Source organism: Acipenser ruthenus, chromosome 3, assembly GCF_902713425.1.
Source record: "Acipenser ruthenus chromosome 3, fAciRut3.2 maternal haplotype, whole genome shotgun sequence".
Lineage (NCBI taxonomy): Eukaryota > Metazoa > Chordata > Actinopteri > Acipenseriformes > Acipenseridae > Acipenser > Acipenser ruthenus.
The window spans coordinates 99,029,614-99,045,741 of NC_081191.1; the positions used below are offsets into that span (position 1 = coordinate 99,029,614).

General features: G+C 38.5%; 1 protein-coding gene across 4 annotated transcripts in view; it reads right to left on the bottom strand.

Moving 5' to 3' along the window:
- Positions 1-16,128, bottom strand: part of LOC117435459 (supervillin-like) — a 113,121-nt gene that overhangs the window by 65,425 nt on the left and 31,568 nt on the right. Inside the window, exon 1 of one of the 4 annotated variants that reach the window (XM_059019633.1) lies at positions 3,515-3,664. The exons of the other annotated variants lie outside the window; for them this stretch is intronic. Within the exon in view, the coding sequence (XP_058875616.1) occupies positions 3,515-3,572 (58 nt within the window). The 5' untranslated portion in view covers positions 3,573-3,664. Of the gene's footprint in view, positions 1-3,514; positions 3,665-16,128 lie in introns of those variants that run through there. 4 annotated transcript variants of the gene reach the window in all.

Consider the following 16,128-nt stretch of genomic DNA (forward strand, 5'->3'; position numbering starts at 1 on the left):
CATTTCAAACAATCATAAAAACGTTAAAAGAAATCATTTAAAAAGGATCAGTGACATGGAAGAGTCTTGGGTCACTTATTTTGATGAAGACACATATTGTTTATTGGAACATCTAACGCAACAAACCAACTCGAATCAAAAGGTTGAAACTTTCGGTCCCTAAATAATCTTGGTAGGCGCTTTAAAATCTCCCTTTTGCCTCGTTTGACTATTTATATAAAAGGGTTTTTTCGGATTCCCCCAGTTATACACCTCACTGCATTCCCAATGAGGCAGGTACTATTACATTCCCATCCTTTGAAGAGGTAACCCCTGGACAGGTGCTATTTAACTTCAGGAGAAACTTGGTGCATAAATGCTTAGATTCACGGTTTACACCATTTTCTGTTTCAGTCATCACACCCTGCTGACTTTTTAAACTCTGATATAAAAGCATCCTGAAGACCTCACTACAGCTCCCAAATCTGTCATATCTCCAAGTACAGCTGGTACACCAGTGTGTAACCAATAACTTGTCCCCCTGCAACAATGCTCATAGAACTATTGCGGTTCTTGCATCCACAGGGGGAAAACAATACAAGTATGGTACAATAGATCAGCAAGGAAGTTGAATATTATGCTGTAGCAGGCTGGTAGAAAGCCCTGCTGTTTAAATGTATTATTTATCTATTTTTAGAACGAGGTACCCCTCCGCCCCTCTGCAGTGTACCGTTTTGCATTTGTTTGTTTTAGTTGTTGCAGTAGTAGTCGTATTATTATTATTATTATTATTGTATTTGTTATTTAAAAGTATAAATGACGGTGAAGCGCCGTGGGTTGTGTTATTGTTTTGTTTAGTGACGGCGTAGCCGAATGTTTGCTTTTGTTTCATACTGTTTGGTAGTGTGGATGGGAAGACCAATCCACTATTATAAAAACCTCGTGTAGAAGGTGGCCATCTCCCGAATTAATTAAGTGATTAATTTGTTGCTAAAATTGGGAGATGGTCACCTGCATAAAAGCCTGCAGCTCACTGCACTCTGGATGGGTGTGTTAGGAGCGAGAGCGGAGAGAGCGAGAGAGAAACAGAGAAACAAAACTTACTTAATTAAAATGTACATTATTTTTGTATTTAAATAAACAGCGCCACTGCGTCTTTTTGTTTTGAATCTGCAGTATCTGGGGTCAGTGTTTTTCCCTTCCTGCATCTTGCCTGACGTCACTACTCAGCCACCCTGTCACATATGCACACACAGAAATAGTTCAACTATAAAATGTGTGTTGAAAACCAATATGTATTGCACTTCCTAATTCCCTACAGTTCAGGTTTAATAGCTCCGCCAATGAAGCATCAGTGACCTTGGCCTACATTCAGACTAGGTGGAACCGCAAGATAATTTCCATCAAAGGACCCAGTTTAATATCAGCCATATTTAGCCACACCCCAAACAGCACTAATGATCTGCTACTAGATTCTGACAGAAGATAATAGACCAAGAGATGCTTCAAGGCATATTGGAAGTGAAGGTCGTCAGCACAGGGGTTTATACAGTACAACCCATAACTCAAGAGGGTTCATCATGTGGTAAAGATCAGATTTTTCAATTATTGTTTCGCAGTATTGGGCTGTATCACAATTTTATGTAATGTCTCTGAGGAGTGTTCTACAAAATACCTGTTTTTATTAAATTAACCAATGTTTGCAGTTCCTTTAAAATGGTTTTCAACCGTTTTATTTTCTACACTTTTTTTTTTTTTTTTTAAAACAGTCCTTGAAAAACTTGTGAAAAGTTACGAACCTCAAGATGCGACAAAGCGAATTTGAATTTTGCAAAAAAGTTACAGTTCAAATTACCAGTAGCGATAGTAAAGGACACAGTTAAGTTCCTTTGTGCTGTAAAGGAAAAAGCTCTAGTTTATAGCCCGAGGATAACCTATGCATACATCAGCTTCTATAAACACAGTAGCTTCTCATCGTGTTCTATCATAATGAGGAACGATCCCTGGTTACATTCTTTTAGATATGAGGTTTTGCTACTTTAATAACTTTCTTGCAGCTGCACAAGGTGCTTAATTAGGACTCAGTAATAACTATGTCAGTCATGGCAAGAAAATATAGGCCAGGCATATTGCCTTGGGTCATGGATTCCATCCCAACCCATTCTGATTGGGCACAGTTTTAATTCACTTCAAGGCAAGGCAAATATTTCCTGTACGTGTTCAAGTGTATCATTTATTCTAGGTAGTTTACAGCCAATCTTTAGCAAAAAAAGATGGCACTTGAGCCTTTTGTGCTCTGTAATAAATGTTTTTATATAAAATCAAGACAAAACAATGATGAGACATATGCTTATAAAACCCCAGATTTATGCAAGGTAGAATTTATTGGCTGTAGGCCTGTGCTGTTAAAATGAGACAGTATGGGGCTAACCAGAAACAGCCCTGTGTAAAAATGACTGCAAGGCAATTGGCATGCAAGAAATCTCAGGAGACCATGGACTTTCAAACTTTTCATAGACTACAAATTCTGCCATAGGTAAATAAACTGCACAATATATCCCTTCTGACAATCTCAGATCTACCTGGAAGGTAAAGGGCATTCTCATTTGAAATGGTGTATAAAAGTACAGGTATTAACAGGTACAGGTATTTTTTTTTTTTTTCAATGATTTGTTTATGGCCGCACCTTAATATCAATATCAGCCAAACAAAGCTCATTATTATTCACCACGTCTTTAAATATATATTTTTATATTAAAATGTGAGAATATGCAACATGTTTTGCCAATTTCCCTGATTTCATGTTTTTTGCTTTAGTAGAAAACATTGTATTTAATGTTTCAGTTGACCCCAGCAAAACACATATCCATATTTTAATGTGAAAACACACAATCTCCTCAGCAGGTTGAAATAACCTGGAAGTCCCTTTAAGTTTTTCAGCATATCAGTGTGCTAGTCACTAAGCCAGGTGATTGTATAAATCAGCTTCCTCTGTCACATCCTCAGTCAAATTAACTAAAAAGAAGCAGCGCATAAATTGACTTGTCTAAGAATATCCACCTGCTAAAACCCACCACATACTTTACAGGATCATCTTTTGTATTGACACAGCCCACACCCTGAAGTCAACAGAAATCTAAATGATCAACTTTCTATTGCCTTTCTAGAAGAACATTCCCTAACCCTTTGCACTAAAAAAAAAAAATACAAAATACAAAAAAATGCAATATGTATAATTACACACATAATGTATATATGAAAATGCACATGAATGCCTGTGACACCTGTTGTGAATATCAAACAAACTTATCAAATCACAACACCTGTCAAACTTAATTCTTGTTGCTATCCACAAAGATCAAAAAGCTCCCTTAAACTTTAAGTTCATGCTTGGATACAAACAGCAAAATACTCAAAACTTTACATCTCTGCATTAAACTGACCATGTATGATTAATATCTTTGGAACCTCAGACTACGCAGTACAAGGACACAAGACAAATGTGCTGTTCAGATGCATATACTTTGGCACTTACCGTCCCCAAAGTACTTTCTGGCTCCCACATAGTTGGAAATCCAGCGGTTCCTGAACATAATTGCTGGAGAAGATGATGTTTCAGCAACAGTACAGGTAGCAGCTAATTTTAAACCAAGACACAGCACTAGCAGGCCTGTCTATACTGCAGAGCGAGGACAGCTAGCAGCTCTGAACAGACTGGAGCTGTCAGGCTATCATTGGGCTCAGGGAATAGAGCAAATGCATCGCAATACGCTGCAGGGGCAAAAGCAGCTCAGGCTGGTAATCTGATTACAGGCAACAATTAGGCACAATAAAATGCTAAAACAGCTTGGATCAGAGTGTTCAGGAGACTGAACCACGAAAGAGCTGCAAATCTGTGGGCAGGCGGTAGTCACAACAGGTTTCCTGGGAAGATACAGCACGACAGCTACACAATTGAGGCTCCTTAAGCAAAGAGGAGAAACAGTCTTCTCTAATGGATAAGAAATTCCACTGATCTCTATGTAATCAGAAAAGTGCAAGGAGCGCTCAGAGAGAGAGAGAGAGAGAGAGAGAGAGAGAGAGAACACAAAATCAGCTCCCGGACTGCCAGGGGATTGGCTCCAACTAATCATATCATTATGTTAAATACTTCGCCTACCTAATGTCAAGCCAAAAAAAATTATGTTTTCACAGTTGTGATTTATAGACAACATATGAGCAAAATTATGGAATAGAAAGAAATAAAAATAAAAAAGAAAATGCAACAGATTCCAGAACGATTTGAAATATTTTAATACAAGGCAGAACGTGTGGGGTAAAGCAAACCCCACAGATTTACAACCATGGCCAGCTGTTGTATTTACTTTTTTTAATGGCATTTTATAGAAAAGGCTTTAAAAACTGTAAAAAGGCAATTATGCATGAACAATACAACTCCTATATCAGTACTGGTTTTTTTTACATAAAAAATAAATAAAATAAATCTCTTTTTTTTTTTTTTTAAGACACTGATTTATTAGCTGGACAAGGACCAACATCTGGACCTTTAAATTGAGCACAATGCCATAAAAGGGGGTGGTGGGGAGGCGTTGTAGGAATTAAGTAACGGTTTTGGGGTATTTCCATCAGGATGTGTCTGTTACGAATATAAACAGCCCTAAGCTTTAAATGGGAAGCGTCATATTAAGTGAGAAAAGTTGTGAAAAGACTTCTATTTGAAACCATTTTAGAATACACTTTAGCATTGCTGCATCATATTCTACAACTGAGTGTGTTACACTGTAGATCCTTTTCAAGCTGATTAGACAGTTTTCAATAAGCTGCAGAACTAAGAAACATTGATTATGTGAATGGGGTTTGTATTACATCCTTAAAACACTTCATAGTGTAACGACCTCAAGAGAGCTGGGGTCCCCCTTTAAGTCCTTGGAGGACCTGTGTGATGGAGAGGTGACGGGAGCGCTGATTAGACGGGAGGCGGAGGCTATTGGGAGGTTTCCTCCAAACTGATTCTCAGGAGTGAGAGGATGGGGCAGTATAAAAAGACAGCGGGCTTGATATGACGGGAGAGAAGGAGACGACAAGTGAACTGACGAGTAAGAATAGAGAAAGAGAGAGAACCACCACAATCCGCCATTAATACGGCCAGCCATGAGACGGGCCCCAACCACCGTTGTGCCCCCCCCCCCCCGAACCTTGTTGAAGGAAGGAAGAGGCGAGAGGTAGAGGACGGACAACCAGTCGAGCCAAAGGAGCGACTGCGTGAAGGAGAAGGGAAGCCGGACAGGAGCTCCGAGTGACAAGCCAGAGGAGCTGCATCAGGAGAGCAGTGTGTGTGTGTGTCTGTGTCTGTGTTCAACCCTTCCCCCATTCTTTTGCCTACCCTGAGCTCTTTCACCCCACTATCACTATTCTAAAATAAATACAGTTTGCTACAATTATTATATCCGCCCTATTCCATAAGGGCGTTACCCAAAATCACTACAATATGTTTGGGTCAGCATACCAAAACTAGGGGTGGGGTCAGAAATGATACTACCAGTACTAAACTGACAAAAACAAGGGCAAGAATGATGAATGCAGTGCAAAACTGGCAATTTAAAAACATTGGTAACTTGTCTATTTTTATGGATGGACTTGTTAACCTGTCAAAACCCCAGCCCTTCACAGACAATTTCCGCCTGGGGGGCTGTGCCCTTAAATAAATCACAATATCTTCCAAAGTATAGACAGCACAGGCATGGTTCAGGGCTTGAATTCAAGGTAACCCTTTGGGCATCAAGACTAAAACCTCAGGTGTGATAAAAGTCTTACTCAGTACCACACTGGAAGGAGATATCCAGAAAAAATACATAAAAAAACAACAAACGCTTTTCATTTTTTTATGTTCTATAGTCAGTTTTTCAACTTGTAGCAAATGAAAAGAGCCAGATTTTTTTCCAGTGCTTCACCAACATGTCTAATATACTGGGTAAAAGCTTTTTTTCTCTTTTGCTTTTGTAATAATATTAAAAATGAGTTATGAAATATAATATTTACGTGCAGTTCCGTGTTCTGCCCGCGGGACTAGAGGGAGTAAGAGGTTTTTAACAAATAGTTTCCAAAACAGATTATATACATTTTCTTTCCCCCCAGTAAAATTCTTCACAAATGCTCCTCATTACAAAAATCCATAACGATTTTACTTCATGGCCATTTTGTCCAGAGATTAAAGAACAATAAATTGGATAACAGGAGTATTTTTCATGCATTATTTATTTCCCAAGCTGAAAGCAATTTGTTCACCAAACATGCCAAATTCCCGAAACCCTGCCAATATCAATGGGTAATGCTAAACATTACAGCAATTCTCACACTGCCTTCAAGCATGTCATGTAATCCATCAAGCCAATTATCATTAATTATCGGTACTGCAATCCTTTTAAACACTGAATGTTATTGGAATGACTGGCTTCACACTTTTCAGCCATTTTAGGATTTCTGTAAGTCGCCAAGTACTGCTTCCATAAAATAAATTAAATGAAAACCTTTTTATTTATTTATTTATTTAAAATAAATCAACTTCTATATAGTCACTGCAAGATGTGTAAGCAAACAGATCCATTGCCAGGTCTGACGATGGGTGGGAATTAAAAAAGCCAAAAGCACACTACTTCGGTGCAGCCCTAGGACCCTAGTTATATTTGGACAGTAAATGTTTTGAATCCGGCTAATCAGTTTGTTCAATCAATAATCTGACATGCTGCTCATCATAACCGATAATAGAAAAATACACTAAGTCTGGAAAACTGTACAGTACGCTTTAATACTTTTTCAAGTCACAGAAACAACCAGCAGTACATTGGTTTTAAGGAACGCCTAGAAAAGGAATTTGTAAAGGACTTGCTTGCTTCACACTGCATATTAAATGTACACAGATACATACTTCTCTGCCAGTATATTGAAAGCGAATTCATCATGCAAGTACAACTTGTATTTCAGGCAATACAGTTAAATCGTGTTCAGGGTTGGGGTCAATTCCAAGTCCAAGTCTCTCATTTGCTTTGAAGGACTTGGAATTTGAATTGGATTACAACGGAATGGGAATTGGGAATTCATTTTAAAAAGGAAATCATCCCCAACCCTGATAGTGTTTGTTTCCGACCCAAGATCGTGCTGCTCTAGCCTCTTCCAACAGCCATCCTCTTTAATATCCCCTGTATCTTCTGTAGGGGAGGACATTCAATTTTAAGTGGTACCTTTATTGTTGCATAAATATATGTCTTCACACAACATCCAAAACCCTACTGGAACTTTAGCTTGTCTTGAATCTTTCCCCTCAGGCACACACTGATCATTCTAAGAATGGGCTCTCGAGATACAAGCCCTATCCAACAAGGGTTGAGACATCTGCAGCAAACCGGGGGCCAGAACAGGGCATCTAATGCTCATCTTACCCCAGAAGCTTTGAAAATATATTGGTATGCCCGAGATAGATAATCGCCTCCTCTTCAGCTCTTTGAAAATGTTTTAATGAGCACTACCTCCAGCGGTATCTAAAACGCATCTATATGCAGAGCAGAATTACTGGGCAGGGTGTTTGTTTTTCTCAGAATCGCTGAGGATGTCCCTCTGTGGCTGACGCACTGTATGTTAAATTACATTTACTTTGTTTGATTTTTCATTTTACAAGCCTGGTATCACATTGAAAATCATACAAAACCAACAATAACAATGTAACCTGTCATGCAGGTGCCTTTAATGCCCAGTCATTTTTTGGTTATCAACAAGATGAAATGGTAAAAACTGGAATGCTTCATATGAATGCAATTAAAATTAATAAAAATCTACAGTCGGCACTGAGCTTCCCTAGTTGGTCTAAACCGTGGTCATCCAATGGTGGTTGTATGTCTGTGTCCAAGCATAGTGGCGGTTGTATGTATTGTACAATGCCGCTAGGAAGGCAGTCCTCCAGTTGATTCGCTGGCACCCATCCACCGGCAAATTATTGCTCAGAATACTCTACAAAAATGCACCCCCTGGGTTACCTTCAATAAGACCAAGCTTTTAGAAGGTAAGGTACTGCTGTAAGGTGCAAGCCTTGCTTGACCTTTATAGATAGTATTTTTTTTTTTTGTTGTGTTAATACAAGAGAATCAGCTGGCAGGCAGGAGTAGTATTTGAGAGATGGGTCTGAGGCAGGTAGGCAGCGTACATGTTTCAGTAATGGCAGAGTAAAGACAGACACTGCCACAGCCCCAACATCTGCTCTTTCACAGCGAGGGAGTTCTTTCTATTTACAATTGGTGTGTTCTGCCCACAGGTCGGTAGGCCTGGTTGATAACTGGATATTCTTCTATCCTGTACTTTTCCTATGCTCTTTAGAGGTTAAAGAACAGGCCATTTCTTGACAATAAGACCATATTAAGAATTAACAGGGATTAAGGTTTGTTTTAGTACTTCAGGTCACTGGCTTTACCAGATTGACTAATTCCCGGGTAAATGTTGCTGCTTAATAACCAATGTGTCCAAGTGTTACCGGTCTAGGTTTTTATTTATTTATTTAACACAGTTGGTTTACATTTACAAATAGAGGGATGCCCTAAATCACAAGTAAGCACAGAATTATTAAACAACCTCACATTTTTTTGGCTTCCGTGGTCTTCGCCTGCTGATCCATGTATCCAATTACTGCCAACCTTGGCAGTAGTTTCTCTTGTACCCTCTGGGGTTTATGAACTTAACTGAACAGCAGAAGATTGAGAACTCATCGAGCTGGATTCACGAAGCATTTACTCCACGGACGTGCTGCACCATTTCTTGCAAATGTAAAGAAACATGTTCTGTTAATTCAAGGAACCATATGAATAGCTTCACTAATGTCTGCTTAAATTTGTAACATTACCATATATAACTCATAAAAAAGGATTAGTAGGGTATGATGCACGAACTTCCATTACGAATGACCTAGTTTTTCATGGTCATTTTCAACTGCCCACGCCAGGACTGGTTTCTCCAAGGGAGAACTGTGTGTTCACAGAATAGCCAACCAGAAGGTATCAATCTTTCTGGCAGTTTAATGATGTTGAGCTAGTGCACCACATGTGCCACTCAACAAACACTGCTAGTCTTTGCTCAGATGGATTCAATAAATCAGAGTTGGGGGGGGGAGTGGGGGAGAGGACTCCTAGCGATTCTCACACTTTTTCAAATTGGGACACCCTTTCAAATGTGTTGCTTCATATTGCAAATATACACATCTGCCACAGGGTTGCTACTGTACTTAGCAACTTGTGTGGCACCAGAAGGAGCACAGCATTGTACTGCGTCTAAGCATTAAGCAGTTGAAAAACACACATAGCACCACCACTTTAAAAACCAAAACCTCAACCCATCTGGCTGGAGGGTGGTTTCCTCACACTGCTCTTCTTTTTGATGTAGAACAGCCTTTTATAACTAAGTCAGGGAGCTCCATAAGTCTGAACATGAGGGGGCCAGTTTCAAATGACAAAAAAAAGGTGGAACTAAGTTGTTTGAATATCTAACTGGACCAAAACAGAGACTAATTCAAATAAAATTCAGCACACAGGTTTGCCAATACATGCTGTTCTCAAATACCAATAAAGAATTGAACAAAAAATGTTTTAAAGTGGTAATAAAATTAATAAATATCAAAAAATCAACAAATTAACCAAACAAACAAAACAAACAATTTCTAATAAAACTGAAAGTTGTTAAAGAATCACTCATGGCAGTGCCTTGCAAACAGTCCAATAAAATAAATTCTTAGCTGCACAATTATATAAAAATGCCTACAAAGATACCACTCAAAAAATAAAGACAAACTGTATAAAAGAGCTTGAGGCTTGTGTAGCAGGGACAGATCAAGATCAGCTAATCTTAAAATACTAGTTAGCATGAGAAAGAGTTATCACACAGCAGAAGCTCTTTCATTCACACTGGAGTTCTGGGACACTTCTCAGGGGTGATCTACAGGCACTCGTTCAAACAGCTACGAGCCGGCATGGTCTGTCCCCAAGCACCTTTTTTCAACTGCCTACCCTAATAAGGCAATGTGCGATCTGACTGGCTGGGAGGTCCTGCAGGGTTTACCTCTGCCAGTAAAATGGCGGCTTGCTAGCATTTTGGCAATCAGGGGGTACATAAATAATCATGGTCAGGAGCTATGAAAGCATTGCTGTCAGTATGTGTTCATGCAATGGGAGATTTACAGTTTAGGAAAAAAAACAAAAAAAAACAAACACACACACACACTGAAACAAATCAAGTATGTAAACTGTTTTAACCCATAGCCAAAAATATACCTGACAAATACCTCACCAGGAATCACTCATTCTGTCAAGCACTTTAAAATGTATATCGTATGGGGAAACTATTTTATCAGCCGCCTTCATTGCAAGTGTTGATGCATTTTAAAAGGCTAGCCAACAATAAAATAAAACACAGTAATATGTCCCTCTGTTGGTGATCTTTTGGTTATTTGGTTGTATGTTATTGGTTGGATTTTTCAAACACCAGTCTAGATGAAAAGTTACTGCTACATCCCGGTACCTAATCACTCCATGCGTTTTAGTTCAAACTCTGTCGAAGCTCAAGAACCAAAAGAAAAGGGAGAGCAGTAATAGTTATATGACATCTTCCAAGAGGCAAGACATTGATTTTAAAGCAGTGGTTCTTCACACACAGGAATTTTGAACATGTGAAGTACAAATTGAATTAAACAAATACATAGGTCAACTCTGGAGCTATAGATCAGAAATGTTGGATCTGCTTTATGACTTCAAATTTATTTATTTAAAAAAAAAATCATGTTTTGTGTTGCTTTTTTGAATTTTATATGGAGTTGTGTTTGGTTTAATTTATTTTTTTATTATTTTGTGTTCTGGCATTTCACATTTTATTTTCTTCATTACTTCAGCTTTTATATGGAAAGATCTGCGTAAATGAGTTAGCAACACGTAGTAGGGACTTTCCTTGTTTTTGCCTGTCTGTGTTTGTCTGTGGGAGGGAGGTTGCCTTTCATGTTGCGTGACTGATTTTAAGGAGCTCTGATACAAACGCAAATCTGCCACAGCTCTTGGTGCTCTATAAATAGTTTTGTTTCCAAACCCTGTTACCATGCACTGTAGACCAATATAATCTGAGTTCAGCATGAAACGAATACATTACTGACAGGTTAATTGCATTACCAGTTGTGTTTTTTAAGGTTAGAAATCCACTGTATGAGCCAAAAGCATCAATTGTGATGCACCCTTTGCCAAGGGAACCTAATGGTGTCTGGCCCAGTTTTGCTTCTGAAAAACATTATTTGGAGAAATGACCACACGAAATATTTTTGCTGTCTGTTTTTATAACAGTGAGTAAGGAACACTTGTTTAACACATTTTTATGGAGGCTACTTCTAGGTGTATTTGTTACGTGCTATGAAATTATTTTCTACAGGTGGGATGTAGGTGACCTACAAGTGTTTGTTATTGTTACACCTGTATTGTAGTGGTTTTATCCTTGGCAGGGAAATATGCATTTTTACTGACCTACCTTGTGTGTACTATTCCCCAAAAGTTCTGTTTATATTGGGGGGGGGGGTCCTCGGTCTCTTGAGGTTACGCAGCGAGCCGTGAATGTACTGTTACTTTCAAGAACACCACACAAGCGTGAAAGAAACCTTGTAAATAGCAAGCTACAATATACAGAAGACACTGCAGAGATCTGATTAGTAAAGAATCTCAGTGTTCTGTGCCTATTACAGAAGGTTGATCGGATTACTTCATGGTTCATTTATTATAGTATATTATAGATTTCATTTTATTTGCATGCACTCTTGTTTTTTTTTTTTTTTTTTTTTTTTTTTTATTTCATCACACAGGACCACTGGAGCCCAGTGATTACAGCAATTGCAATTTTTAGATTTGAATTTCAACTTTGCACACAGCTGACAAGGCAGGTAACTACAGCTAGTAGAGCCCGGGTATTAAATGTAAAGACTAGCAGGGGGGTATTGTTGAAGTAGTTTCACTAAGCTGGCAGTACCATGAGACCAATACCCCATTTACACTGCCTGGCACTCCTGGTTATGACGGCCCAAGGCAACAAAACAGGGTGTTACACTGCATGCCCAGGCGGCTGAGCTCGGCGATCTGCTCAGGATTTGCATCTCATATGCGATGTAGCCAAACTGGCAACAATGGAAGTGTGTCATCACATAGCCAGGAGGGGTTTAAGCTCTTTGTTTACGGCCATGATGAAACATGTGGAAGATATATAAAAAACAAAGCAACGTTAGCTGCCCTGTTAAGGCATTTCTTTACGATGTGTTATTGTTTCATGTTTCACTTTCCATCCGTCTTCTTTTGGCGGGTTCATTCAACTGGGTCTTGAGAAAGCCGTCTAAAATCATATGTAGTGCCATAATGAAAATAGCAATGAACGTTCCTTCTTCAGCTTCCATTGCCTGGGCTGCTTTGTTCTAAAGGCAGTAATATCGCCGGTTTCTTTAAAACAAAAGAAAATGCCATCCCACAATCCTACAGTAGCCTTTGACACACGGCAAGAATTTCCGAGGTTGGACAGGTTTGTAAAAAAGCACGGAAACACTCTTTTGATTTCAGCGGCTAGCCGTGGGCAGCTGAAGCCTGTAGTGCCAGGCAGAGGAAACAAGGCTTTAGTGCCATAGCAGACAAGAAATATCTAAAAGTAAGGACTTAACCACAGTGAAAGCTGTTTTTTTGTTCAGCACAAGTATGCCAATATAAAATATAGAAGGATATTTCTAAAAAGATATAGGAAGTCATCTTTTTTTGAGCAAAGTGAAATGAACAATTCACAAGTCGTTCTTTTCATAGCTTTTATACCACATGTTACAAACAAACAAAAAACTCTGTTCACAATACAACATCACGTTAAATCATAAAACCAGTAACATTACACTTGAACATCTCCTTGGGATTTTTATTTAAAGTACCATCTGGGAAAAGGAGATCCCAACTGTATGGGTGCCAGCACAGTATTTCAGGACTGTGCTATTGTTGATATACAGACTGATTTGTGAAGTCAACATAGCATCTACTGCCAAGGTCAGAGACGTTCCTATAACTGACAAATACAGATCACCAGAAAACAGCTTGCTGCAGCCAACTAACCTTCAATCCAGCATGCAGAGCAGACGTCTGCCTCTAGATCCGACAGAGGCTTAACACAGACACAGGCGTGTCTTTATTTGGAGACACTATGAAGGGCAGGGCTGCTTTGTAAAAGGAATTCAGAGACAGCATACTTACAGCGACAACGTTACACTCTTTGGCGGTCGAAAAGCTTAGTGCAATGAAAGAATATTTTATTTGTTTTTCTTTATTTTTTTACATCATTGTGCATAACAGATCATTGTGCATACAACGCCATCAAGTTGAGACAAGACCACTTTGCAATATTTTATGTGATGAATGGTTCATTTGAAATTAATACACAGTATTTACTTGGTGCTACCTCTGGGATTTTAATGTATAAATCTGTTCTGTGACAGAAAACATGGCAAATTACAAGTTTCATGGACATTTATGTTCACAGGAAGTTTAATAAAACTTCAGTAAGCGATTCACAAATAATTCTGTGTACAAAGAGCTGCTGGCATAGGTGTAGAAAGATGGGCCAGGGTTTTCTGCAACGAGCCAGCTGAGAGCATTCAAACACTGAGCTTAAAATTTAAAAATGAGCCCAACCCTAAAATCGAAAGAATGCAGTTCAGTTTTACATTGGCCCGTCTTTCTGCATCAGGTGACGAGCGTGGTCCATCTTTCTGCACCTGTGTCGAGCTGCTTCTGGGAGTTTTACAAGATCTCAAACTCACCGATGCCTTAAGCTTTGACTCTCCTTCTCGGTTATCATGCTTAACAGAATGCAGAGACGCAGTGGAAGTGCTGAATCTGGAAATTGTTCTAGTAGCTTAAAAAAAAAAATACTGATAAACAAATCAAATGTTTACCATGGTGCGTTTTATCCTTTGCATTGGAAAATACAAGAAAAAATAATCACTAGCTTGGATAAAAACAAATGGGACTCACATACTTATTCAAATTGAATATTTTTATTTTATTTTCAGCAAGAGAAACAGTCATCCAATAACTTGCAGCTCTACATTCACATACAACTGAGAACATTACAACATTCTAAACCTCCTCATGCTGTTGATCTCACAGCCCAGCAGTGAATCACTGCAGCTTTAGTTAATTATGCAAAAGGCAGCATAAGCTGTGCACCAATAACAGTGGGGGAAAAAACTTTAAAAAACGTTTATTATTAAATGCTTTTAGGGGTTAAATGGATAGATGCAGTATGTACAGAAACTGTAGCATATGGTATCAGACTTCAGAACCACATGACATGTGGGGGGGGGGGGGTCACTGTAGCCTAAATGAACTACAAGACATTCCTCGTTCAGATGCCTCTCTCAAACCTTTGTTGTACACTGAGTGCGAAACATTCCAGACCGCTCTCCTATACTATAAAAAGCACACCGTGGCTTGGTCCTGATTTCATTTTAAGGATTATATTTAAAAAATGTTGCAGGTCTTTGCTAATAATACTTGTAAATAGTGAAAAAAGAAATATGCATAACCACATGGGAGTACATTATATTGTGTATATATATATATATATATATATATATATATATATAAATAATTTAGTTTATGGTTTCATTTCAAAATCCAGTGAATCATGTCTTCATTTTTCATAGGATGTAAAGTATGATTTGCCAAGTTACAAAAAGAAAAAAGGTCAGACTTGATAAAGCGAGCGATCGTGAAATATGCTGGATTAGAAACAAACCCTCCCAATACCCAAAATATGATTATAATGAATTGTTTGAAAAACTGCATATTAAAAATGATTTCACAAATTCAGTGTTAAACACACCCCTGCCAAGCCCCCATCCGACAAATAGACTATATTACAAATGTTAAAAAGACACTTCAAAAACATTAAAAACTAACATGGCCAATCACCAACATGCACTAACAAACGATTATTCTCATATTGTTGATGTATTCAGAGTCTGCTTTCTTTCATCCATTTGATACAAATTCATTTTGACTTCAGTTTTCACACAACATATCTGCAGTCAATTGTGGGATTGCAGTCCTTATACTACAAAAGCAACTCCAAGTACACAACACCGGTTGATCATTCAGCTCAGAGTAATTAGCTCTTAGGTAGGGCTAAGAGAAGGTCACGTGTATGTGACAAAAATCAGAAATGTTTTCTATCATCTGCACCACCTGCTGTACAGCAGTATAACTAACAATGCCCCAAGTGAAAGAGAAATGTGCTTCCAATTGGCTTTTAACTCACTTGATGAAAAATGAGGCGATTTCATTGTTGTGAAATGAAAACATTAACAGGTTTGTTTCGGTTTCATTTAATACCCGTCAACAAACACAGTAAAAGGGAACTGAAAATCTGTACAGAAGAAAACAAAAACATGATCGTGCCCTATGCATGCAGCTGATGCACTTAACTCTCCCCATTGCACAGCAGGAGAAATCATACCAACACTGAACGTGAGCTTAACCCCCCCTTTTTTGTTGTTTTTATTCTTTTGAATAAAGTTCAGTGCGGCCCATTTACAGCGAGTCAATAGTAAAGCCTGGAATGGACTATGGAATATGCAGGGCTCTCCGTTTAGATTTTTAACTACTGGCCCTTTGGGCCACTAAGCTTGTGTTTTTACTGGCCTGGATCCATTTTATCTGGCCCAATATATATTATTTATATATTTTTTGTCATGACTTATTTTCACTGTGTTTCTAACTGTGTAGGGTAACTGAAGATAGCCCATGTCTCTCAAAAGAAAAATAAAGTAGCTAAGCATAGACTTTCAATATACGTTACTTCAGCCATTTAGCATGCACGCGTTTGTGCTCTGATCAGAAAATGAAAATACTAAAGATTTAAAATTGCATGTGTACAAATGACTAATTTTTTCACAAGCAAACCCGTAACCGAGCTGTTACCATATGGTCACAGCAACGCTAAAACTGAATTATAATAATCCTAAATTAGGGATGGGTCAGCGTAGTCGAACACATGATTACACGAAAATAAATTTTTAAAAAATCAATCAAATAGCATATTATATATTCGAGTACATACAAA